The sequence below is a fragment of the Nanorana parkeri genome, unplaced genomic scaffold (assembly GCF_000935625.1).
Source record: "Nanorana parkeri isolate BGI_ZX_2015 unplaced genomic scaffold, ASM93562v1 scaffold295, whole genome shotgun sequence".
Classification (NCBI taxonomy): domain Eukaryota; kingdom Metazoa; phylum Chordata; class Amphibia; order Anura; family Dicroglossidae; genus Nanorana; species Nanorana parkeri.
In genome coordinates, this window is record NW_017306563.1 from 697,772 (window position 1) to 723,873 (window position 26,102).

The 26,102-nt window shown below is 42.8% G+C and overlaps 1 protein-coding gene across 2 annotated transcripts in view; it reads left to right on the forward strand.

Moving 5' to 3' along the window:
* The window catches only part of RPN2 (ribophorin II), a 32,764-nt gene extending 6,670 nt beyond the window's left edge, over positions 1-26,094 (forward strand). The window contains exons 3-18 of one of the 2 annotated variants that reach the window (XM_018557688.1): positions 2,419-2,514; positions 2,612-2,787; positions 7,188-7,263; positions 8,412-8,546; positions 8,637-8,813; positions 9,297-9,415; positions 9,980-10,085; positions 13,196-13,287; positions 13,363-13,477; positions 14,747-14,941; positions 16,677-16,763; positions 18,402-18,497; positions 21,283-21,358; positions 21,459-21,588; positions 23,507-23,577; positions 25,952-26,094. In XM_018557688.1, the coding sequence (XP_018413190.1) occupies positions 2,419-2,514; positions 2,612-2,787; positions 7,188-7,263; positions 8,412-8,546; positions 8,637-8,813; positions 9,297-9,415; positions 9,980-10,085; positions 13,196-13,287; positions 13,363-13,477; positions 14,747-14,941; positions 16,677-16,763; positions 18,402-18,497; positions 21,283-21,358; positions 21,459-21,588; positions 23,507-23,558 (1,728 nt within the window). In that variant the 3' untranslated portion in view covers positions 23,559-23,577; positions 25,952-26,094. The remainder of the gene's footprint in view (positions 1-2,418; positions 2,515-2,611; positions 2,788-7,187; positions 7,264-8,411; positions 8,547-8,636; positions 8,814-9,296; positions 9,416-9,979; positions 10,086-13,195; positions 13,288-13,362; positions 13,478-14,746; positions 14,942-16,676; positions 16,764-18,401; positions 18,498-21,282; positions 21,359-21,458; positions 21,589-23,506; positions 23,578-25,951) is intronic. The other variant, XM_018557689.1, reaches the window with a different exon arrangement.
* Positions 26,095-26,102: the final 8 nt, after the last annotated feature.

Sequence of the window (26,102 nt, forward strand, 5' to 3'; positions counted from 1 at the left end):
GGGGGGGTAGGGTAGCGGCAATATAATAACCAGAAATGTACCCACCAGCTGGAAAAAACAAGTCTTGCAGCACTGTGGTTTCAGGTCATATGGTAGAAAGCCAGTGTGCTGGCAATAGCTCTGCATTGTGGTTATCAGCTTATCGGAGTTGTCATTAATTTTGAATGCAGATTGTTGACTTCCCTTACCTGGTGCACTGCTGCTGTGGTTTCAGGCTGAGAGAGTCAGAACCACAGCATCATGGGATGGTTAAAGTGTTTCAATCAATTGCAAAGCTTCCTACCATTCAGATCCTGCCAGTAAGAACACTTCCTGTTGCAGGCTGACAACACTAAGCCACTGCCTTGCAATTAGCAGCAGCAATGTCAGCCTGCCACGTGCTTTCCTTCAGTTGGCCATTGGGCTGCCTATCAGAGATCCAACTGAAGGAGCTTGCACTGATTGCAAAGTAGTCTCATTGTGCTGTGAACCTGTAACCGGAAATGCTGTTGTTGGTGGGGTCTTCAGGTGCGAGACTTTGCTACAGAGGCACAAAAAAAAAAACTGTACAGCGACTTTAATGAAAAACATACCGTACTAAAGAATAGATTTAGGGTCTACATATGCTTTAATTTGATTTCATTTTGTCTTTACACTCTCTTATTAATCTATGGTTAAATAATAAAAAAAATACATTATATTATCTTTAAATGGCATTTTTGTTAACATTTTTTCTTTGTCTGTGGCATGATTCAGAGTAAGCACTGGGGTTTAGGAGTCAACTTGTGGCCACATTAAAACTGGCAAGTAGTAAGCATAAAAGGCAAGCACCTAGAAGCACTCACATGTACTGCATATTACATGCAGAACCTCCTGGAAGCCCTACAAAAACAACACACTTTATTACAAAATGCCAACTTAAGTTCCTGAAATATGTCTCAGGCCCTCCCCCACTTCAGTATTGGTCTGTAAGCAGCTTCATTGACTAGTAGTTAGGCTCAGAATGCAGGCCTAAGCTGGAACACAGCAGCTAGTTGTGACTGAGGCCAGGTTCACACCATTTTCCGGACCAGATCTGGACGACGGTGCATTGCGTTTTGCTACGTTTTTACATCGATTTTTCCAGGGCTTTTTTCTTTTTTTAGCTTAAAATTGGCTTTCAGGTGTGATCCAGTGCCTTTGCATGCGGTTTTTATGCATTTCCATGCGTTCCAGTGCTTTCCAGACCAGAGAAAATGAGACTAGCAGTAATATTTTTTTGTCAGGTCCAGAACTGTCTGCGCTGGTGTGAACAGAGCCCAGAAATACCATAGGAATAGATTGGGATGCTTCTTTGCTTCGGGAACAAACTGTTCTGGTCTGGACATGGTGTGAACAAGCCCTACAGTTGGGTACACGCGGATCGCATTTCATCCAGTTTCAGTGGTGCTGCTGCCCTTCCGGCCGGCTTCCCTCCAAGATGTTATTGAAGGAGCCGGTTGAAAAGTTCTCAGCTGAATGGTTGCTGGCTCCTTTTGGCTGCTAGTTCTGTTCGGGTATTCTGACAGTGGCCAACCGCGATTGTCTGAGTACAACGCAAATGGCGAGAGGTTCGTCCAATACTTGTAAGTGTTGGTGGAATCTGTTATTGTTTTTTTTTTTTTTTTTTTTTTGCTGAGCTCGCGGGTTTAAAAAAAATAAATTAGACTTGTATACCTGGCTTTGCAGTGGTTCCCAGGGTGTGGGGCTCTCGGTGAACTCTGCAAGGTATGAGACAATACATTTGGTTCCTCCTTGGTCCTGGCTGTAGATATTGGTGCTGCTGTGACCGGTTATCTTTTGGTGCAGGGTCTCCTGATATAACACAATTTGATCATAATGCTGAAAGGGATAAGTTTAGGGTGAATGTTAGGCTAGTGTTGGGGTTTGGGTGAGAGTAAAATGTTATGGTCAAGTCCCAAGTAATTTGGGAAAATGGACTTACCCTCTCAAATCTCCCGTCTTCTACCTTTTGGAAAACGCTTCTTCCCCTCCACCAGTCCAGGTGTACCATCCATGCCCCGTACTGCCCTGGGCTCCCATAAGGCATTGCAAGATTCTAATAGCCACAGCCATGACTTCCTGAGGCAGATCCGATGGGATTTGTATTTTCACCACAACTGGAGGGGCAAAGTTTGTTTATCCATGGCCTAGGCACTTGGTCATGTGATCTCTGCTGGCAGGAAAGTTCAGCCAGCCTGATCTACCTCACCAGAGAGCACAAAACCAATTTCCAGTGCCCTCAGACATGTGACCAGCATTGAAGGGAGCCTAGAGGGTGAATTTCGCATGGAGGGGTTGAGACAGATCCTTTTTTTTTTTTTCTTCTCTCTATTGTAAAAATCACACTATAAATTGTCTAATTGGCAGAATGTTGCATAAATATTGTATAGTAATCATTGGATCTGCTGTTCTCCTCAGGCTGCCTGTGATTTCATCCGCTCCAATGTAGACACCAGTAACGTGGATTCGCTGTTCTTTGCCGCTCAGTCCAGCCAAGCCCTGAACAACTGTGAGGTGGGTAACATAGCAGAGTCCATTACTTATTACACGTGTTCCATTTCATGGTTGTCTGATATAACAAGCGCATCTTGTCCTAAATCTTCCTTTACAGGTACCTATCTCCAATGAAACCCGTGATGTGCTCCTTGGTGCCGTCAATGAGGATTCCTCAGTCACCCAGATATACCATGCAGTGGGTGCCCTCACTGGCTTTGGTCTCTCCCTGGCTTCCCAAGAAGTAGTCGGTGCCCTCACCACCAGACTAAGCAAGGAAGAGAATGTCCTGGCGTAAGTAACTCTGTAGAAAGCCTCATGTTAATTGGAGAGCAACAGTGACCTTGGCAGCACATGTTTCTCTCTGCTGTGGAGAATGAGCAGCTGGAATGTAGATGAGATGCACAGGCCTACTGAACTGGTGTACTGAAAAATGATCTTGTTTTATAGAGCTGAATATCTGAACCATTGTTCAGATCTGAGCAAGTCAGACAAGTAATTCATTCCCTTCTCTGCTCACTTTGTAGGGCTCTACCGTGTTTCCCCGAAAATAAGACACTGTCTTATATTTTTTTGGCTCAAAAAAAACACACTAGGTCTTATTTTCGGGGTAGGTTTTATTTTATTTTTTAATGTATAACAATCCAAAGTTAATGCAAATCCAAATTAAATAATCCAAAATGGCAAAGTTAAGAATAGGGTGATCAGGGCAATCAGGGGTGCCGTACCTTTCCAAGAGCAATTTGGTACCCAGAAAAAGCGAAGCGCACTTTAAATATCGATTCCTCACAGGCGGAGTGCATTTGGTATCACTCCGCCTGTGACAGGAGTCGGAGCTATAGAGGAAACATCGGCTTATGCGGCTCTGCTCCCTCCACTGCTGCCTCGCTTCCTCTAGTGCTGGCTTCATTGGCACCGCTGAATCTCTCCCGCGGCTCAGGTTCCCCCTTATGCCACCACCAGCCCTGGCTATGGTCACAACTAGGTCTTATTTTCGGGGTAGGTCTTATATTTTAGCAATTCCCAAAAATAGTACTAGGTCTTATTTTTGGGGTAGGTCTTATTTTCAGGGAAACAGGGTATATGACCATAAAAGAAAAAAGCTACTGCTGTGCTCTTTGCTTAGAAAACCCAGAATGCTGTATAAAACCACTGGCATTTGTGCACTCTGTGTTAGTGACATTAAACCCAGGAGTTACATTTTAAAAATACATTCAAGTGCCTTATCTATTAGTAAACATGTATCTTATTTGTGTATCACTCGGCTGTAGATCCTCAAATCATCTCTGAATTGGTGCTGACACTGTCCTTCCTTCTGGAGGGGGGATACTTTTGTTCCCCATGGACCCTGTGTGTGCTGTAAAGTAACCACCGCTCCAAGCTCACTCCTGTGATGGACTACAATCTCACGTTTAGTTTACTAATTTGTATTGAGATTGTAGTCCATCACGGGAGCGAGCTTGGAGCAGATACATGATTTGAGGATCTACACCTGAGTGATACACAAATAAGATTTTCTTGCACAGCACTATACATGTATGGCGTGAACAGGACACACAGAAAACTGAGATGCAGTGCTCAGGGCAGGTTCACACCACATCATCTCCAGACCATTTTCGGACCCAAAATGCATCCTATTGTATCCCTATGCTATTTATGGCCTGTTGACAACCAGTGCAGTCCGTTCCAGACTTAATGAACGGGACAAAACTCGCAGTGTGGGTGCTGTTGGCACCCTTCCACCCAGTATCCCTCGATCAGCTGGAGGAAAGAACCAGTTGGAAAATTCTCAGCTGAAGAGAGCTAGCAGACAATTGTGCTGCAAGCACTATTGAGGTATTCTGACAGCAGCTGGTGGCCACTGTCAGAATACAAAGGAAACAGTGGGTGATTCCTTAATCAACGCTCATAAATGCTGATGGAGGAATCGGTTTTTTTTTTGGTTTTTTTAAACTTGGCTTTAGTTTCTAGTGATGTTAAACTGGGGTAAGGTGAGTCATACGAAAGCTCCAGATATCAGTTGTGAAACCTTAAAAATAACTTGACCTGTGTGAGGGAATGTAAAATGCCATGCTGCCTCTTCCCTTAGGCGTAGACCAGGGGTAGGCAAACTTGGCTCTCCAGCTGTGCTGAAACAACAAATCCCATAAGGCATTGCAAGCCACGGGCGTGACTCCCAGAGGCAGAAGGATGATGGGATTTGTAGTTTCAGCACAGCTGGAGAGCCAAGGTTGCCTACCCCTGGTGTAGACCAATCACTACTTCTCATATAACCAGTCCCTACTTAGTGGAGCTCTGTTGTTGCCTCTTTGTTCTCACTCACCTAATCCCTGATGGAGAGGGCGCATTACCTGGAATATGTAGGCTTTTGGAGGGATGTTGTATTGATAAAGCAAAAGCTGAATTCTTGCAGCATCTATATTCCCTTTTGTGTCTCTAGTTAGAGGATGGACACTTGCATTCGCTTCAACCCGCTCCTACTTAGGGAGTGCTAGCCTTTGATTTGTAGCCAAAAATAGCATCGGAGGAAATTATTAGATTTGCAGCTGCTTGAGATGTCGGAATGTTCAAATGTAAAAATTTAAATGGGCGACTGGTTCCCTGGCTCTCTAGCATCACCTGGTAGTGTTTGGGCCTGACCGTTCTATCGAGCAGAGTTGGATTTCCTCCATTGATTGTTGCATATTGTGAAACTGGTGTTCTGCGTAGTATTTGTGTGTTAGATCATTGGTCCCTTTTTAGTTTTATAGCTCCTGCTGCTATTTAGCACTCACCGGGCCTCAGTGATGAATGTTAAGAGCTTGTCTATGCAAATGAGTTTTGAGTAGCCCCAATTTACACTTAACGATTGTCATATGTTCTACCATTTGCTTGACACTAATTGTTACATAATATGATAATTCTTCAGTGCTGGCAGCTTGCTTGATTTAAATTTGCTATACTTACAATTTTGCTGTCTTTAAACTGTTCTCAAAGGGTCAGAATTGTATTAATGAGGTCATTGTCTTTCTATATATATTTTAAAATTTCCAAGGTTGTCAGTTTGGGCTACATCCTAGGGACAGAAAATATTTCTTCTGTAAAGTAATTTATATCTGTTCCATAAAGGCTCTCTTTAGGGATGCACCGATACTCGTATCTGTGCCAATAACAAGTATTGTTGTACAAATGCTCCCGATGCCTATCCTGATACCAGAACTCCTGTATCATGAAATAAGGTGGCAAGTCATCACACGCTGCCCAACTTCCTGGTAGGCTGGGAAGGCGGCTCCATGCTCTCTCGTCACCGGGGAGCATGGAGCTGGCTTTCCTTCCAATCAGGAAGCTGGTGACGAGGGAGCGTGCAGACGGCTTCTCGGCTAATTGGCCTCCTTAACCAGTTGACATCCGCGGTGTTAAACCCCCATCCAGGCCATAGCTCACACACTGTGTATGTATATGGAAAAGGCTGTTGGGAGATATAGTTTTAGGGGCATGCCTTCGTCTGCAGCTGCAGTGATGAAGGCCGCAATTGTTGGAGGCAAAAAAGGTCATGTAAAACATACAGATTTGGTGCAGAGGAACAGGAGGGAAGAAAGAAAATCACATGCACACATTTATTTATTACAGGTTTTTGAATAGCGCCAACAATTTCCGCAGTGCTTTACACACAGAGCATTCACATCGGTACCTGTCCTCAAGGAGCTTACAATCCAAGGTCCCTATTGCACACACAGTGCCAATTTAGATAGGACCCAATTAACCTTTTCAGCATGTCTTTGTAGCGTGGGAGGAAATCAACAGCAAGTACAGGTAGGACATGCAAACTCCTTCCAGATGTGACCTGACCAGGACTGGAACTGGAGACCCCCAGTGCTGCAAGGCAGAAGTGCTCAACACTTAGCCACTGTGCTGCACATATGCGTTAATGAGTAGTTAACCCTTGCATTGCAGTGGTAGCCCCACTGAAAGGATAGTTTTCTTTTTCCCAGGAGATAGACTTTTTAAATATCTGCCTCTAACACCACTACCCATCCAATTACATCAAGGGCAGTGTCACAAAGGACCAGGAAAAGCTCCCAGGCCTCCTTACCAACATTGTCATAAGAGCTTCCTGTCCAAAATACTTCCTGCCGTCTGACTCAGTTGATGTGTAGTAGGTTGCCACATACTCCTACAGACTGAATCACTAAAATCTGCTCGTTCATTTAAGTCGTTTCACATCCGAGTTTTTCTGCGTGTAATGCACACAGCTCATCTCCATAAGAATGGAATCCGTAACGACAAGCTTAATTCTGAGAAAGAAAGCAAATGCAATTTACAAGCGCACAACACTGCTACTAAATATTCCCCCGGTGACAGCAGAAGAGTGTAGTTTACCTTTCAGCTCACAAATGGGGAGAACTCCTTCCTCCGTACATGGTAATGACTCTGAACCTCCATGTCCCCCTCCACTTCCCCTGGGAAGCCCAGTGCATTTATCATGGAAATGAGGCTGTCACGAGCAGAGAAGAAGTTAGTTTACTTCTTGGTAGATGCCTTCCCACGTAAGACATACATGTTACATGCACGGCAGATGTTTTGTACCATTCAGGATCCTCATATGCATGAGAATGCACTTGTGATAGCAGGACCAGAGGGAGTGATGTTAATTGCCCCTTATAATTGGTCCCAGAAAGCTGCTCCACCACTTACAGTATATTTTGTCTCTGCAGAACCATCGAAGCTCTGTTAACTGCCTCCATGCTGTCCCAGCAAGCCGACCTGCGTGGTATTGTGGAAGAAATTGAAGTAAGGAATTCTTGTGTTAATGACCGAAGATGAGATTTTTAAATAACTATGCAGGAAGAGTGCTCATAGTAAACCTTTTTAGTACAAAACACCAAAAAAGCCAAATTAATGTTTTGGGTTTTGTTTTTCCCATTTCTAAAGCGCATTAGAAAAATGACAACGGAAACTGATTGGCTGCTTCTAGCACGGGGTGGACAACTGCAGCCCTCCAGCTGCTCTTTAACTACAAATCCCAATATGCCTCTGACTCTGGGAGTCATGCCTGCTACTGTCAGTCTTGTCATGCCTCATGGGACTTGTAGTTCCACACCAGAAAGAGGGCCAGAGTTTCCCACTTGTCCCCAACTCTTCTACTTTGAGGAATGAATGTGTGGTTTAACACTTTGGCTGCCACTGATGTAAGGCTTTCATCTATGGCAGCAGGGACCTGTAAATAGACTACCAGTTACTTTAGTTCTTTATAATCCTTCGGCGGGCTGTTGACTTTCTAAAGTGATTTGGGCGGTTGTAAAGCTGTTCGATCACTTCCACAGCCTGCGAAAGGTGCCCCCATGATTTGTGCCAATATATAATTTTCTCTTGATAGAGGTAAAACAGTACATGGGAGGGTGCTAGAACATGTCAACACTGTGATTTGGTTTTCACAGTGATCACATGATTGAGCGCTGGTCCTCCCTGACTGGTAGTTTGAGGCCAGTAGCTGTCAATTGCAGCTCAGTTTCAGTGCTAGGGGCATATAATTAAGCATGCTATATGCACAAAAACATGCCACATATGTGTGACACCATGGAGAAAAGCCCCACCCCCGTGATGTTGCATATATGTGTTAGGCTGGCGGGAATTAATTAAAAAAGGGACTTTCTTCTCCATCGTTCCAATAGCTTTAGTGATCTGTAAAAGATTTATTGACATGAGAACTGTGCTTATGTCACAAATTCCACTCTACATATATCTGAGTTCATGTAATCCATTGCAGTTAGATTCTACAGGCTTTTTTTTAGGTAGCCTCTTGTCACATGGTTTTGTGCTTTGTAGCTACCACCTTCTCCCTTCTTATTAATGTTATATACATTTGGCTCAAAGATAAACGGCATATTAAACAAACATAAGTTTTGCTTGTTAAAAGCTTGTCTTTGTTCTTGCCTCAGGATCTGGTGGCACGTCTAGATGACCTTGGCGGTCAGTATCTGCAGTTTGAGGAAGGTCTGGAAGCCACTGCTTTGTTTGTGGCAGCTACTTACAGTTTGTCGGACCACGTTGGCATGGAGCCCGCTCTGAAGGAGGTAAAAAAAGGTTTCTTTGTTCTGTGCTGCATGACAATTGATGAGTCAAGGATGTTTTGCATTGATATCTCTTGCCTTCCTATTTCACAGGAACAGATAGTCCAGCTGGTGAATGCCATCTTTAGCAGGAAGAACTTTGATTCCCTCTCAGAAGCTTTCAGTGTGGCATTTGCTGCCTCTGCTCTATCCCATAATCGCTACCACATTCCACTTATAGTGGTGCCTGACGGACCTGCTGCCGTGTCTCACAAACAACCCCTGCTTAAGGTGCATAAATGGAGAGCTAAAGCTTACCATACAATGACTGTTCGAGAGATGTGCAATGAGTATTGGTGATTAGAGGCTATATGTGTGGATGGATAGATCGATCTTTGGAATCCTAGATCGATCGATGGAATCCTAGATAGACAGACCGATCGATCGATGGAATCCTAGATGGCCAGACCGATCGATGGAATCTTAGATAGACCGATCGATGGAATCTTAGATAGACCGACCGATCGATGGAATCTTAGATAGACCGACCGATCGATGGAATCTTAGATAGACCGACCGACCGATGGAATCTTAGATAGACTGACCGATCGATGGAATCTCAGATAGACAGACCGACCGACCGATGGAATCTTAGATTGACTGACCGACCGATCGATGGAATCTTAGACCGATCGATCTATCTTTGATGAGCAAGCATATATGAATACTCTGAGCTCAGGAAACCTTATAGAAGTCTCTTTTTCTTGTGTTCAGTTGCTGGTTACAAATGTCCTCTCTCAGTCGTTGATGGAAGCCAAGGTAACTGTGAATCAAGCCAAGTCCAGCAGCTCCAAAGGAACAGTATTGCAACAAGCCTCATTTGCAGCCGCTGGGTAAGAAATTGGACTTTGACAATTTGTCCATTATGATCCCTTTGAGAAATGTTTCTTCATTTTGAAAGTGTAATTCCTGGTCTCAATTTTCTTTGTTTCCCCTTTTTCTGTTTTTTTCACTTGTGTTAATATTACCCAGTAAGATTCTGAAGCTGATCTCCAGTAGAAAGCTAAATTGGTTATTTTTGGTGATCTGGGCTGCTTTTCCCTGTATAATTGCCTACTAAACATTTTTTTCCCCTCTTTCATCGGTAGAATTAGTCTTCTCATATTAGTTTATTTATACAACGTCACTATTTTCTATGCCGGGTTAAGTCAAGTAAAACCAGAAAACGTTTTGTATCGTATAGGTGATCCTAAAATGGGGTGTCGCTATGGGTGTGACAGGGTTCGTACCCATAAGCTCTATTGATGGCAATCCGTCTCTGGAAACAAGTAGTGGTTTTAGCTTCCGCTATAGATCACTTCGTCTTCATTGCATTTCTTCTAACTGCTGCATATTTATCCCTTCTCAGCTAAGACTCATCCCCCACTTGTTTTTAAGTCCTGCCTTTCTCTCTTTAGAGACTCATTTCAATTGAATTTCATGGATTCCAAACCAGCTAGTGGGTACTACGACTTCTCTATAAGTGTGGAGGGTGACAGCCGTTACCTTGCAAACCAGGTTGAGGTGAGTATGACCTTAAATCACTGTCTGACATGAAGACCTGCGATTTAATGATGTCAACTTGTCTATGTGAATGTGCTGCATTGTGTGATGTAGAGCGCTCCGAGTCTCTTCCGTTTCAAATGTAAGACCTAATTATCCTAATAACCCACTTAGAATGCCTGCCTGTGTAAGGCTTGAGTTGTGAACGATGGCACAGATTTCTCACTTTCCCCCCGTTCCTCAGCCCCTCGAGATGAGCGAGAGACTCTTGAATGAAATTGTGTAACTCGGTAGGACACTGTGTCCTCGTTCTGCTAGTTTGAACACATTTAGGATGTAGAGCAAAGCTGTCTCCTTAACTTAGTGCGATACAGAAGACATGCTGTGCATTTCCTCTTGTAGAGACATGGACATGCTGTGCATTTCCTCCTGTAAGGACACCAGGAACATTTTATATACGGTAGCCATTAATAAAATTGCGGCAGAATAATCCTTATGGGGCTTTTTTTATTAGAATTGGCAAAATAATGGTTTCCAAATTTCCCTGCACTTAGCCCTGTCTCAGTAGTAAGCTTTTGCCAGTTCATAAAAGTAGAAAATTGAAAGTTTGATGCCCAAGTAAAAATAAAAAAAAGAAGCTATAAGGGGGATGGTTTGGTATATAAATGTTAGAGGTGAGAAAAGCCAGCTTTTGGAAAATTGCTTTAACTACCCTCATTTGGAAAGAATGGTTTGGGGGGGGGGGCATACGTTATTGATGAAACTTAATTTATTACAGGTATTTATATAGCGCTGACCATTTTTACGCAGCACTTTACATAGTGCACATTGACATCAGTGAAAGTTGAGAAAAAAGTCCAGGAATAAGCGCTCTAGGAGGGGCTGGAGGGGGTTGGGGACACTGGGTGTGCTGCTTCTCAAATGTGCGGACCGGGGTGTCCAACGTATGTATTAAAGGTAACCAAAGTAGGAGGGGTGGAAAAGCGCCAACAACCTGGCGTGAAATAGTAATGGGATGTTGGGAAATATGAAAGTTATACTCACATCTGGCTGAGTTCTTTGCGGCTTTGGACAGAGGATTTCAAGAAGGTGGTGAGGTGCCAGCAGATGTGAGTATAACTTTCATATTTCCCAACATCCCATTACTATTTCACGTCAGGTTGTTGGCACTTCTCTAGCCTCCTACTTTGGTTACCTTTAGCACATTGACATCAGTCCCTGCCGTCAAGGAGCTTACAGTCTGAGGTCCCTATCTCGCATGCACACAGGGCCGATTTAGACAGGGGCCACTTTTTTAGCAAATTTTTATTATAAATTGTCAAACTAATCTGCAAAATTGATGTAGCTGTATTTTGTTACCTTGATTCAAATTGTTGACCCTTTGATGGCTACGTAGCACACATAAAGTGATCAGCTGCAATACATAGGTACGTTGTAGCATTTAGATGATACTCTGGTAGTAAAGAGGAAGTTGAAGTTGTAATCCAAAATTTCCTGGCTGATTGTAATCTCCAATCTAGTTATTGATGAAACTTAATTTATTACAGGTATTTATATAGCGCTGACCATTTTTACGCAGCACTTTACATAGTGCACATTGACATCAGTGAAAGTTGAGAAAAAAGTCCAGGAATAAGCGCTCTAGGAGGGGCTGGAGGGGGCTGGGAACGCTAGGTGTGCTGCTTCTCAAATGTGCGGACCGGGGTGTCCAACGTATGTATTAAAGGTAACCAAAGTAGGAGGGGTGGAAAAGCGCCAACAACCTGGCGTGAAATAGTAATGGGATGTTGGGAAATATGAAAGTTATACTCACATCTGGCTGAGTTCTTTGCGGCTTTGGACAGAGGATTTCAAGAAGGTGGTGAGGTGCCAGCAGATGTGAGTATAACTTTCATATTTCCCAACATCCCATTACTATTTCACGTCAGGTTGTTGGCACTTCTCTAGCCTCCTACTTTGGTTACCTTTAGCACATTGACATCAGTCCCTGCCGTCAAGGAGCTTACAGTCTGAGGTCCCTATCTCGCATGCACACAGGGCCGATTTAGACAGGGGCCACTTTTTTAGCAAATTTTTATTATAAATTGTCAAACTAATCTGCAAAATTGATGTAGCTGTATTTTGTTACCTTGATTCAAATTGTTGACCCTTTGATGGCTACGTAGCACACATAAAGTGATCAGCTGCAATACATAGGTACGTTGTAGCATTTAGATGATACTCTGGTAGTAAAGAGGAAGTTGAAGTTGTAATCCAAAATTTCCTGGCTGATTGTAATCTCCAATCTATTCTTACCTGCACGGCGCTTCATTAGATATCCAATAAAAACTCACCCTTCAGGAGTAGGCCAGCCCTTTGCCACAGCTTTTGGTCAATGTGCTCTGAATTGTTTGTTTAAAGTAGAAGACCCCATAGACCTCTGTTCATGTTGATCCTGCTAGACTCTAAGCCTACCACCAACATGTTACCGCAAAAAATCCAGATCCAGTGTGGCCAAGCAATGTTGTTCCAGCCTTCAGACATCCAGTTTTGGTAATCCGGTTCCCACTGTACCATCATTTTCCTGACAGGAGTAGAACCCAGCATGGTCTCCTGCTGCTGTAATCCATCTGAAATTGGATTGATTGTATGAAGCCATCAAAATTGAGATTTCTGCGAACAATATTTAAAGAGCATCTAAACCCAAAAATAAGAATTCAGTGTATTGCAGCCTAATAGTCTGTCAGTAATATACTTACAGTCCTAGGATGACCCCCTCACACAAAACTTACTGGTCTTTCAGTATCAGAATAACAGAAACAAGATAGGCTTATGGAATCCCACCCCTCTCCTACCGTCCATAACATTGAGGAGCATGGTTTTGTTCCCTTAAATTAACAATGTGATTGATCCCATTCAGCAGAGGCAGAGCATATAGAAAGTTATCATGATCAACAGGTTTTTCTTTTTTAACTTTTCAAGGAGATATAACTAAACACATTCAGTAGTATATTTAACAGACCAAAAGGGAGCAAATAAGAGAAGGTCATTGTATTTTCACGCTAAAAAATAAAAATGCCCCATGTTTTCCCTTTTAGACATTTATTATTACTATTGCGCAGTAGTAATGTGTTACAATTTTGCTTTTGCAGCTGAAAGTAAAAGTGTCCACAGAAGTTGGAATCAGCAATGTTGACCTTTCTGTTGTAGACAAAGACCAGAGTATCTCTCCTAAAACTTCCAGGTAATTATAGGAATAAAATAAGTCTGTCTTAAAGTTTTATGAGAAACTGCTAGTAAACGTTCCTCTTCTCTGTAGGGTTGTGTTCCCCTCCAAAGCCAAGGGACCTTTCACTGCTGATGGCCACCAGAACTTTGCTCTGTCTTTCCAGCTTGCAGATGTAAACACTGGAGCCGGCCTGACACCACATCAGGTACACCTAGACTTTCAGTGAACTCCATGTCAAAATGTTCAGTAAATCCAGAGATTTTACCCAAAAAATGTGTTATTAAAACTCACATGAAGAATATTTGGGTGAGTACGCAGAGGTGAATCATTTCCAGCTTCCTGGGTGGTTGGGAAGCCAACTCCATGCTCCCTGGTGACGAGAGAGCGTTTGGCCAGAAAGCCGGGCGGCGTGTAATGACTGGGCGCCTGGCTTCCTGATTTACCAGCTTTCCGACCAATCGGGAAGCTGGGCAGCAAGTTATTACATGATGCCCGGCTTCCTGATTGGCCAGAAAGCCAACTCCATGCTTCCTTGTCACCTGGGGAGGAGGTAGCATGGAGGCGGCTTCCGGGCCAATCAGGAACCCAGGCTCCGTGTAAGGACTCTCCGCCCGGCTTCCTGTTTGGTCGGAAAGCTGGTAAATCAGGAAGCCAAGCAGCGAGTCATCATTACCCCCCCATGACGAGGGAGCATGACAACGGCTTCCCAGCTAATGGGGAAGCCGGGGGCGGCGAGTCATTTCACAGTGCCCGGCTTCCCTAATGGGACTTCCGTTATCGGTATTCAGTATTGGAGAGAACAGGAAAAAAAATATTCGTACTCCATACCAAAAAAAACTATCGGTGCATCCCTAGGTTTAACCATTTTGAAAACTTGGGAGAAAAAAAATGGATTCTTTGCTTCCTAAAAGGCCAAGTTTATACCATTTTTTATGTTATTCCCATATTCAAGTTTATACCATGTTTTATGTTATTCCCATATTCAGGGTGTAACATGAAACATGGTTACATGTGATGTCAGCAGGATCAGAACTTGCACGCGATAGTTTTTCCCTTTTCTCTGCCGCTGGAAGCTGCATACATTTATGTAGAGAAGGTAGGCGGAAATGGCCGCACAAAGAGTAGACGCACTCCCAGAAGTGGAGAGGGCTATACTGTGCAAGGAAGGAGGGGCTGTGCTGGGGAATTGGATTCTCTGCAAGTAAGCATTTAAACTACTTTTCTGTGCCTTTGGGTTGTTGACGGGGTCTCTTTAATTTCATCTATTTCTATCTGACAAATAATTGTTCTCGCAGAGGCAGATCATCAAACGTGACCTGTAAAGGGTTATAGGATGTTGTGTATATAAGAAAACACTTTTTTTTTCTTTTGTTTTGTTCTTTATTACATATCCGTTTCTGGTCGTGGTTTATTCATGTGAACTCACGCTATAATATCAGACTCTAAAAGATCTTTTTCTTTTACCCTGTTTTAGACATTTGTTCGGCTACACAACCAAAAAACAGGCCAGGAAGTTGTATTTGTCGCTGAGCCAGACACCAAGGGCACCTACCGGTTTGAGCTTGACCCAACTGAGAGGAAGTCTGAGTTCGACTCTGCATCTGGAACGTATACTCTGTTCCTGATTATAGGAGATGCCACCCTGGAGAATCCTATACTTTGGAACGTGGTATGTGGTGATTATTGATGGTTTTCCATGTTTCAGCTGTTGGAGGCAGAGTCAGTTATGCAGTTATAAACATGTAAAACTATGACTGGTGAGCATCTGAGGTCTTGCACCTTCATCTTACATCTGGGATTTGAAAAGGATTTAGATTTGTTTGTGTCAAATAGTTGATATGATTGTGGAATAGAAAGGCCCACTTTTAAGACCTGGTTCACACCTGGGCGTTTTACAGCGCGTTCCTACGCGCTGTTAAACGCTCAACATGTGAAAAACAATAATTGCCTATGGGCATGGTTCCTACCTGGGCGTTTTACAGCGCGTAGGAATGCGCTGAAAAACGCCCTATGCCCAAAGAAGTACAGGAGCTTCTTTGGGGCGTTTTTCCGCGCGTTTCCATTGGTATTCCCAAGTGTGGATCGGGGTTAACAAAGCGGTAACCCCGAGCCACACTCGAGAAATACAGTGTACAGGTCTTACCTTGTCCGCGATCCCCGCTGTGTCCTCCGGCAGCTGCCGACTTCCAGGTTCCGTCCCTTTCAAGCAGCCGTGTCGCAGGGGGCGGAGCCGGCAGGAAGGTATAAAAGTGAGGGAAAAAAAATCAAAATAGAGAAAATAAGGGGGGGGGGAAATCATACCGCCAGTGACCCGCGCGTTTCACTTAACGGAAAAACGTGCTGAAAAAATACGCTCAGGTGTGAACCCAGCCTAAGGGACGGGAGGTGAAATATTTTTGAGCAATTGAAAGATTTATCTGCTTGTCACCCAACTTCTCCTTTTAGTAGCACATTGATTCAAAGGGTTGCAAATAAGGATACTGCAGACAAATAGTTCAATTCACCATTAGCAAAGATATTGAGTTGCTTGTGTAGCGCTAGTCTTATGCTAGTCATACGACTTGAATTTCAGTTGATTTAGCAGAAATTGGCCAAAATTCGGGTTGACACCACCTGACTCAAAAATCAAAATGACAAAATCCAAGGAGGCGGCTGGGAAATTGTTGGCCGAACATTGACAGGTGACCGTTATCGCAAATTTTGGGTTGTCACCAGAACAGCAATAGCTGGGAAATATTTTTATGGGTGACCCTGCTGACCACCAAGGATTTCCCTCACTTTTCCTGTTGTGGCTATTGGACAGGAAGTGAAGGGTAATGGGACATGGAGGTTTAAAAAAAAAAAAAGCAGACCGAGGTTTCAATCCTCCCTTACTCTATCCAAAGCTACAAAAAAAGTGTGGCTTTAGTTCTACTTCAATATATAGAGATATAATAGCTAAGAGGAAAAGGTCAGAATGAGTTGCTTAGGGCTGCTGAGGGTTAATGAAGGGTTAACTAGAAAGTAAAAATATATTTTAATTTGCAAGGTTGCTTTAACTGACATTTTATGCAGATCACAGGTCACTCCTTTGATCTGCAATAAATGAATCGGAGTAGTTACAAAGAAGCTATAATTACATTGCTACATTGTAACTCTCACTGACACTGCAGACACAGTACATCAGTTTACATAAGAGCAGAAAGATCTGAACCTGTGATAGAAAACAAGTCCAGGCTGACAAAATGACAGTAAATGTGGCCAGAGAGCATTGAGGAAGGTAGGTGGAGGAGCAGGGTAGTGAGTAGTTAGACTAGAGGGGGGGGGGTGTCTTGTAGTATACCCAAAGTCTACAGCTGGTTAATATCTATTAAAAATGTAGCAGTAATCTAGTAATATTTATGTGTCTCCTTGATCTGATTCAGGCTGATGTGGTGATTAAGTTTCCTGAAGAGGACGCTCCGACCCCTATACAGAGCAAGAGCTTGTTCACTCCCAAACCAGACATCCAGGTAACTTCGGAAATGATGGACATATTGATACTGGGATAATGGTGTGGGTGATACCTGAGTACAACAAGGATTTAAGTTCTGATGTTTGACATACAGTGATAATTTGCTTGGATTGAATTTATAGGGAAAGAAAGCCTAGAAGTTGTTATTTGCTGAATGAGAAGTTTCTATTTATCCCATATATTGAATGTTTGTTATAGAGCAGGTGTCGGCATTCTCCGGCCCTCCAACAGCTGTGAAACTGCAAATCCCAGTAGGCATTGCATGACTCGCAGATGTATGAAGTGATTTGTAGTTTCACCACAGCTGAAGAGCCAGAGTTTGTCTACCCCTGGTATAGAGAAATATTGGGCTTGATGAGCTCTCGAACAGATAGACTGGCCAGGATTTACAGGTGTCCGTTTTGTTCATCCTATGTATAATGGGGTCTTAGATTCACTAAAGCATACATTTGTGATGACTCCTGTGACAGCAGCACGGTCCAGAATACGGATGCAATATAACAGATATTTGGATTGAGACCAATGCATAAAGCTTTGGAAACTTCATATAGCAATAAAGAAATTATCCCTGAGGAATGTACGGTGTGTCTTGTACAAGGATGGATATGAGCAATCTGAATATAAAGTATATGGACCTGTTCTGTCTGCAGAGAAAGATCTAGACAGACCGTTAAATACTACAAACACTTTGCACTTTTATACTATATACGTTTCTACATAGGCAAGGAATCTTGCTAGAACCTTTGGACATATGGACTGAGCCTATTTTTCAGCACTAGATGATGGTGATATTTGCATTTAATCTATGTAGGACAACACTCCATCGAGGTGTGTGTGTGTGTGTGTGTGTGTGTGTGTGTGTGTGTGTGCGCACCAGGATTTACAGGTGTCCGTTTTGTTCATCCTATGTATAATGGGGTCTTAGATTCACTAAAGCATACATTTGTGATGACTCCTGTGACAGCAGCACGGTCCAGAATACGGATGCAATATAACAGATATTTGGATTGAGACCAATGCATAAAGCTTTGGAAACTTCATATAGCAATAAAGAAATTATCCCTGAGGAATGTACGGTGTGTCTTGTACAAGGATGGATATGAGCAATCTGAATATAAAGTATATGGACCTGTTCTGTCTGCAGAGAAAGATCTAGACAGACCGTTAAATACTACAAACACTTTGCACTTTTATACTATATACGTTTCTACATAGGCAAGGAATCTTGCTAGAACCTTTGGACATATGGACTGAGCCTATTTTTCAGCACTAGATGATGGTGATATTTGCATTTAATCTATGTAGGACAACACTCCATCGAGGTGTGTGTGTGTGTGTGTGTGTGTGTGTGTGTGTGTGTGCGCGCACGCGCGTTTTTCCGATGGCTTATCTAGATTCAGTAATCTATGCTAAAAGCATTTTTACAATATGTAGGGAAATGGAACCTGAGAATCAAATTCGAAAAAGTGCCAAAATCCGTATTAATGTGTTTTATGCATGAAGTCGCCTTGCGTTGGGTTTTTTGGTTTGATAGGATTAGCATAATGATGGTGATAGAATAAATGACTGTATTGTAATTTAGTACTTTTACTGCTTTTTGCATATTTAAAAACAAGTATCTGTCATTTCTCTGCAGCACTTATTCCGGGAGCCTGAGAAGCGGCCACCTACTGTCGTATCCACCACCTTCACTGCTCTGGTCTTGGCTCCACTGCTCCTGCTCGTCATCCTTGTAAGTAGCAGTGTTACCTTTTTAAATTGACACTAAACTCAAGAGTTAAATCTTAGAAATGCATTCATGTACCTTAACCAAAATGTATCTTATGTGTGTATCACTCGGCTGTAGATCCTCAAATCATCTCTGAATTCATACTGACACTGTCCTTCCTTCAATCTCAATACAAATAAGTAAACTAAGCATGATATTGTAGTTCATCATGGAGAACAAAAGTATCCCCCCTCCAGAAGGAAGGACCGTGTCAGCGCCAATTCTGAGATGATTTGAGGATCTACAGCCGAGTGATACCTCATTAACAATGTCTTTTATTTTAATTTTAAATTTTATTTTATTTTTAAAATGTCTTATTTGTGTATTTGAACTCTCCTTGAGTGTGTATTTGGCACTCCCTGAGTTCAATGTAACACCACCCACTATTCCTGTAATTCAAATGGATATTGTGTAAATTGTATTACAAAGGATCACATACAGTACACTTTAAAGGGAATCTATGACTGTGGGTCATTTTTAGTTTATATATTTTTAGAGTAAGTGTTAGGGCAAAATTAGAAAAAAAAAAAAACATTTTCGCTGCATCTTTGTGATAAGTGCACATGTGTTATCCCTTTAAAAATGCTGCAAGTACAAAACAATATATGTTGGCCTATGAGAAATCCAGTGAGCATCTAACTGCCTGTAGTGAGCTGGCAACACGGCTGCTGTGATGAGATTCCAAACTGTATTGTTCGCCCTGCCGGCTGGACCACAGAACTTCACCTATTTACACACACACCCCTGTTTTACACCTTGGGCATGGGGAATTTATCAAAACGGGAGCAGGCAGAATCTGGAGCAACCAATCAGCTTCTGTCTTTTGAAGCTGAATAGTTAGTATAGGCAACTGCTCCAGATTCTGTCTGCTCCTCCCATTGATTTATTTCCCAGCAAAATAATGCTGCTGCCTTAACTCCCAAGAGCCTACCCACAAAAGGCTGGTGGGAGATGTAGTTTAGGGGGAAGTTCTTAGGTCGGTAGGAACTGACCTCCAAACAGCTGTTCCAGCAAGAATATAACAAGCCTGGTGATGATGTCACAAGAAGTAAGATGGTTATCACTACAGGAACAAGGTAAAAGAAAAACCAAATGCTGGGACATGCTCTAGAGGGGAGAGGAGGGTTTCAGAGTCAGTTTGGGTGGATGTACACTTATTTATTACAGGTATTTATATAGCACCACCAATTTACAAAGCGCTTTACACAGTGCACATTCACATCAGTCCCTGCCCTCAAGGAGCTTACAATCTAAGGTCCCTATCTCGCATGCATACAGGGCCGATTTAGACCGCAGCCAATTTACCTTCCAGCATGTCTTTGGCGTGTGGGAGGAAACCGGAGAACCTGGAGGAAACCCAGGCAAGCACAGGGAGAACATGCAAACTCGTTGCAGATAGTGTCCTGACTGGGAATCCGGTGTATATGCACACGCATTGCGCACTCTCTTTTCCTGTCATGTATTCAACTGTGATAGTACATTTGAGCTGTTAAGCTCTGTAAAATGTAATTTGCAACTATTTGAATGCAATATTTCATAATTGTCTGGATATAAAATAGATTTTTATTTATTTAGTACTAAACATAAAACCAAAAATATATGCATGACATTTTGCATCCCTTTTAAGCATATTAAGATTCACTTTGGAGATCTATAATGGAAGTCATTAGTGAATCCTAATACTACTATTTACATTATCTCATCAAACCATTCAAATCCAAGTTATTGCTTTTTTTTCCCCCTCTTGTATTTACAGTATGGAGATTTTGCATATATTGGTAGCAGCCGTTTTGGTTTGTATACTGCGGACAAAGTTAGGACATGCATGGCTATGACCGGAACATTAAAACTAGGGGTCGACCGATAATCGGGACCGATATTCACAGATTTCTTTTAAATTATTGGTCAAAGTGTCAGATATCACCGATAATAAACACTGTGCAAATTTCAGCTGGTTCTTGAGGAACAGGGTGAAATTTGCACACTGGGTACCGCTCTCTGGCTGACATTCCTCGATCAGCTGATCAAAGTAGACGGTCAGAAGATGGCAGCCATTGAGCTTCTGGCCCTGTACAACTATTTTGACAGCAGCCGGTGGCCGCTGTCAAAATACAAGGGGGAAAAAAAACAGTGGATAGCAGGGTAGCCAATGCTTCCCATGCGATCTGCTGATTCCCCTGCTATCTGGCTTTTCCGTCTCCTTTTTTTTTGCTTAGAAAGAAAATAAAACGGATAGCAGGGGAATGAATAGCTAGTCTGTTATTGCAATTTAAAATAGCCAATAGCAGCCTAGCTATTCATTCCCCTGCTATCTGTTTGGTTTTTTTTACTCGGACGGTGGCTGCTGTCAAAATAGATAGCAGGGGAATCGGGAGATAGCAGGGGAGCTAATGCTTCCCTGCTATCTGCTGTTTTTATTTCTTTTGTATTCTGACAGCGGCCGCTGCCAGAATACCCAAAAAAAAAACCCGGGGGCGGCCTGCTGTTTACCTTCAGCTGCTGGTGCAGTTGGATGTAAACAATATCGGTACCTGATATCGGTTATCGGCTTAAAGTTGCCAATTATCAGTACTGAAAAATGCATATCAGTCAATCCCTAACTAAAACAAATACAGGAAACTGTAGAAATGAGTATCCAGCCCAAACAAACAATGTATTCATGGATAAATAGCTTCATAATAATTATATTGAATAGTTTGCTATAAATACTAAAGCTTTAAAACAGAATTTTGTATTTATTTTTTTGTAGTGGATTAAGATCGGTGTAAATATCGCCAACTTCAACTTCGCTCCCAGCACTCTGGTCTTCCACCTGGGACATGCAGGTATGGATCAGCACACTTGGCTCCTGTTGGTGTTTATGAGAGTTGTAATCGGCTGTCTGTATTAGTTCCATGTACTAACCTTTTACATCTTGTCTTCCAGCTATGCTTGGCCTGATGTACGTCTACTGGACTCAGCTGAACATGTTCCAGACACTAAAATACCTGGCCATACTGGGAGTTGTTACTTTCCTGGCAGGAAACCGCATGCTAGCCCAAAAAGCAGTCAAGAGGTAATGTGAAGAAATACTGACAGACCTCATAATGTAATATTGTTCTACCCTTGTAATAGTTATTAGATTCAGACATTGGCCATATCAGAAACTTTAAAGTGAACTGTACTATGCCAATGCAGGGCAAATCAACAGGCTCATGTTAACTTGTCCCCCCTGAGCTGCATACACTTAATTTCTTTTGCTCCCCTTTCGCTCCAATCAGTTGTCATGAACAAAGAAAAGCTCCATGTAAGCCAACGGTCACGTGAGTTGTAGCTTACACAGGATTATAGACTTCCAGTGTGACACAGTTGCAAAATGAGCTTCCATACCTGGAAGTATGTTGGGTAATGAGTTTTATAGCCAGGCTTGTTTTTGTGAGTTGATCATTGTGTTCCACTTGAGGGTTTTACATTGAGATTCCTTGTCTGTACCTGTTCTATACATCAGGACTTTGCAACTGCCAGGTTTTGTGCAGTAACTTTTATTAGTGACCCTGTCAACAGGTCATTTATTTCAGAACAAAATTCTCCCCTTAAGATTAAATAAGCCTTCCTTCTATAGGCATCCAAAAGTCATGAGACTGCTGCTGGGCTCTGCCATCAAGGATGTGATGTCAGCGACCCCAGCAGACTCAGAGCTGTCATTCATATGGCACTCAGTGCTATTCCTCTCCACTCCTTCCCTGGCAGCAACATAAAAGGTTATGTAGGGAGGGGTAGAGTTGCTGGGCCAGCACAGACGGTAATTAAATACAACCAGAAGGGGAGAGGGCTGTAATGTGCAAGGAGGGAGGGGACTGGGGAACTGACACTTCTAAAAGTAAAATTTGATAGCAAGTTCTAAGCAGGGGCCCATTGCAAGCCAATAAAAAGTAATTTAGGGAAAGGTAAAATGCTTGATTTTTCTGGGCTTATACCTGCAATGTTTTAAGTCCGTGACAGGCAGCAAACATTGATCTCTACCTCCACAATAGGTGTTTTGTTTACTCACATGAGCCAAGGGTAGTACTATAGAAGTCCACTTAAGTGACGGCTCTGGGCATGCTGACATCTCATTGCAGATGACGATTCCCTGTATCAGTCTCGGGGCTTTTGGATGTCTGCACAAGAGATAGATTGTTGTTGATATTGGATATTATTAATGGACTGGTGACAGTCTATTTAAAGTCGTTAAGGAAGCTGGCTGAGAGCTTTTATACATAGCGAAGCTCAAGTCTCTACCAGCATAAAGTAAAGCTGGCCATACACCTTACAACCATCGCACGACTTTCATCTTGCGATGGTTGTAAGGTAATTAAAAGCGCGTACGATCTGCCTATCTTGGACAGGCAGATCGTACTTGCGATAATCAAAAGACCGCCCCACTGAGGGGAGGGCTTCCGATGACTGCAATGCTGAGCGGGCAGTGTGCGCTAGCGCACATCGGCCCGTGCGGCATTTGTCTCCCGAGAACGCCACCAACCCGATGAAAATTGTACGATTCTCGGCGGGTTTTCAAGCCTGCTCGGGAGACAAAAGACGTGCGACCTTACAGTAGAAACGGTCGCACGCCTTCCATACACCTGCCGATTATCGTACGATCGCGGGATCACCCGCGATTATCGTACGATCGCAGGTGTATGGGCATCTTAACAGGACAAATACAATTATCAGAGTACAATTTATTATCTTGCATTACAGTGTCAGATCCATGCAGGTAAGACGCACAGCTGCTGGTTTATTGGAGCAATAGATCAAATCTTATGGTCTTTATTTTGTAACCTGTCCTTGAATTGCCCGTTCTAAGTGCAGCTGCCAGACACAGATCTGTCAGTAAAGTCATGAGAATCCTCTGCAACTAGTGCAGGAAGTGTCTATTTTCCAGCCTTCAACTCTCCTTTTGAGCTGTCTCACTGCTCCACTTCTCTCTGTTTTCTCCTCCCTCTTTCTCTCAGGACTGCAGCTGAACAAAGCAGTAGGTTGGCAAAGTATAGAACGCTTCGGTAATCTGGGTGCACCCCAAGAAGTAAGGCTGCCTTTGCACATCATTTTTCCTTGTGGCCAACATGCATGCTGACTACCCTCCATGACACCATACCCTTGTGTCCGATCTTCCATCCATTCTCACCGGTCATTACTAAACACCAGGCATGGGGCTGTTGTGGACTGACTTGTTGTGATTGCTGTAATAAAGGAAAGTGCCAGCTCCTAGCCTCAGAAGAGGGTCACTGCTCTATTTTCAGTGGCTTTGATCTCTTCTCAGGTAGGATGAACAAGCTTTGTACTTTTTGCGTGCTTGAAGTGGCGCCCTCTAACCCCCTCATCGGTAACATCACTGCACCTCCATCTCTAACACATACGGTGTGGTATTAATATCAACACTGACTCTACTTCAAACAAATCTCTCAAGATGTTTCAGACAATTGTAGGGAGCCGTGGAAGGGCACGGAACACCTGCACAAGGCAAATGTGGATTTATTCCATCTTATTCAGCTTTTCAATGTGGTTTTGCATGTCGTGATGTTTGTCAAGTCGGTCATCACGAATGTGAGGAGTGCATGTTATAACCCCTTCCTGCATCTTTAACGTTTTATAGCATAGTTTTCTCTTTTTAAAATTTTGGATAGTGTGGGAAGGATTAGACCCCTGTCAGTTTTGTTTGTTTTTAAGGAGGGGATTTGCCATCTATGTTCCACTGGGGAGATTTCCCTTCACGTCCCTGTGATATAAACAAAAGGAAATATCTTCTTAGACTGTTGTGGCCAAAATAGGCCTCCTAGGTTTCCTCTTATTGCCTTTCCTAGTGACAGCTGTAATATTTAGTATTTCCCACAACTGCCTGTCCCAGTGATAGTCAACACCCGGAGAGATAGAGATTAATAAATTAATTAATTAATTTCTTTGTGTCCTTTTCTCCACTTCCGGGTGTCCTGATGAAATAACAAGAATAAACGTCAGATTGTAGTCCATCCCGGCATCAGGCAGCACAATGAGTGGACCAATTTGGGAAATCTCCATAATAAGTTGTTAGGACAGATTGGAGGTGCCCCTAATATTCCCCCTAGGTGAGGCCCCAGTATTGGATTGTGGGCAGTTGTATCTACATTCACATCTCCTGCCTTTTCAGCGTCTTTCAGGTGCCATTCATTTTTGATACTTATATTGTATTTTACACGCACTGCTTGCTAATTATTTATCCCAATGGAAGACGCAGCAAGCATTATTTATTTTTAGATATATTTCAGATACTGGTGCCGCAGCGGCGTGTCATTATGGGGATTGTGGGGGGGTTTATTTAAAGAAGAACTCCACCTAAAGAAAACATTTACACTTGCACTGCAAAAGTCGTTTTTTGTTTTTTTTTAGCCCAGAGTTCTTCTTTAAAGACTTCAAGAATGAATAGAGGTCACAAAAGTCCCCTTTATAGATATACCTATTAAAGATTCAGGGGCTTACAGCGTAGACAATATACGTCATTCTTCAGAGGTGATGTCCAAAGTGAGTTTGAATGTAAATGAAAGCCTTTCCTTACTAGAAGTCACATTTAGTATTGAGTTAGCAGTAGCTGCTATTGGTGTCGTTCAGGAGATGACTATGACCATGACCAGGGTTCTGTTTGGCATGCTTGTGAAACAATATCACTAGACTAGATCAAACTTGGTGCCTTATTTTCCCAGCTTGCTATCTCACCTTGAGGTGAAGCTGTTGTAAGTTTTCTCAGTGACCCAATTTGCAGAATTGATGATTGAACATGAAAACCTTCACCCGGAGTTTTTTATTTTTTTTCCTGGGGTAATCCATTAATATACTTGCGTGCCCAGCGAATCCAGCGTCGTAATCCGCTGCTACGTACTGCACTCAAGGTCTTGTGCAGCCATCTTCCTTGGAAGCAGGCTGTCTCTTTTTTGGGTTCCTGCAGCAGCTCCCCTGATCCCCGGTGCCAGGTCCTTATTTCTCCAGCCGCCATGTGGAACCTGATGCCTCCTGTGCTATCTGATGTGGGTATCTCAGGAGGCTCCAGGAGCAAGGTTCGTGTCATCCTTGCCTAGCGAGAATGGAGGCAGGAGGCATGGTGGACCATGAAAAAAGGGGTAAACCCAGAAAAGTGTCTGCTTTTATAGAATAACAAGAGGGGTAGGATTAGAATTGTGCCATGTGGTATTGGTTGTGAAGGTCGGCTTGAAGTTCTGACGATGAATGTCATAACCAGATTGATGGAAGGACATTTGATATGAAGCTTAAGTGGCTCATTGTTTGTGCACGTATTCATAGATGGATTGCTGTGTGTGGTGTGGTGTTCCTGAACGCTGCCTTGATTATTTTCATTGGTAGAGGGGAATTTGCCCCTGCTTTTATTTCACTGATTATTTATTTAATACCATTTCTTGTTATTTCATCAGGACACCCGGAAGTGGAGAAAAGGACACAAAGAAAACACATTAGGATGCCAGCGCTTGTTCATTTGTACAAGTTCAAACTGCAGTCCCTATGAATTTTTTTTATTTTAAACTTTTTTTTTATGTGCCCGAATTCGTGTTTTTTTTTTTTTGC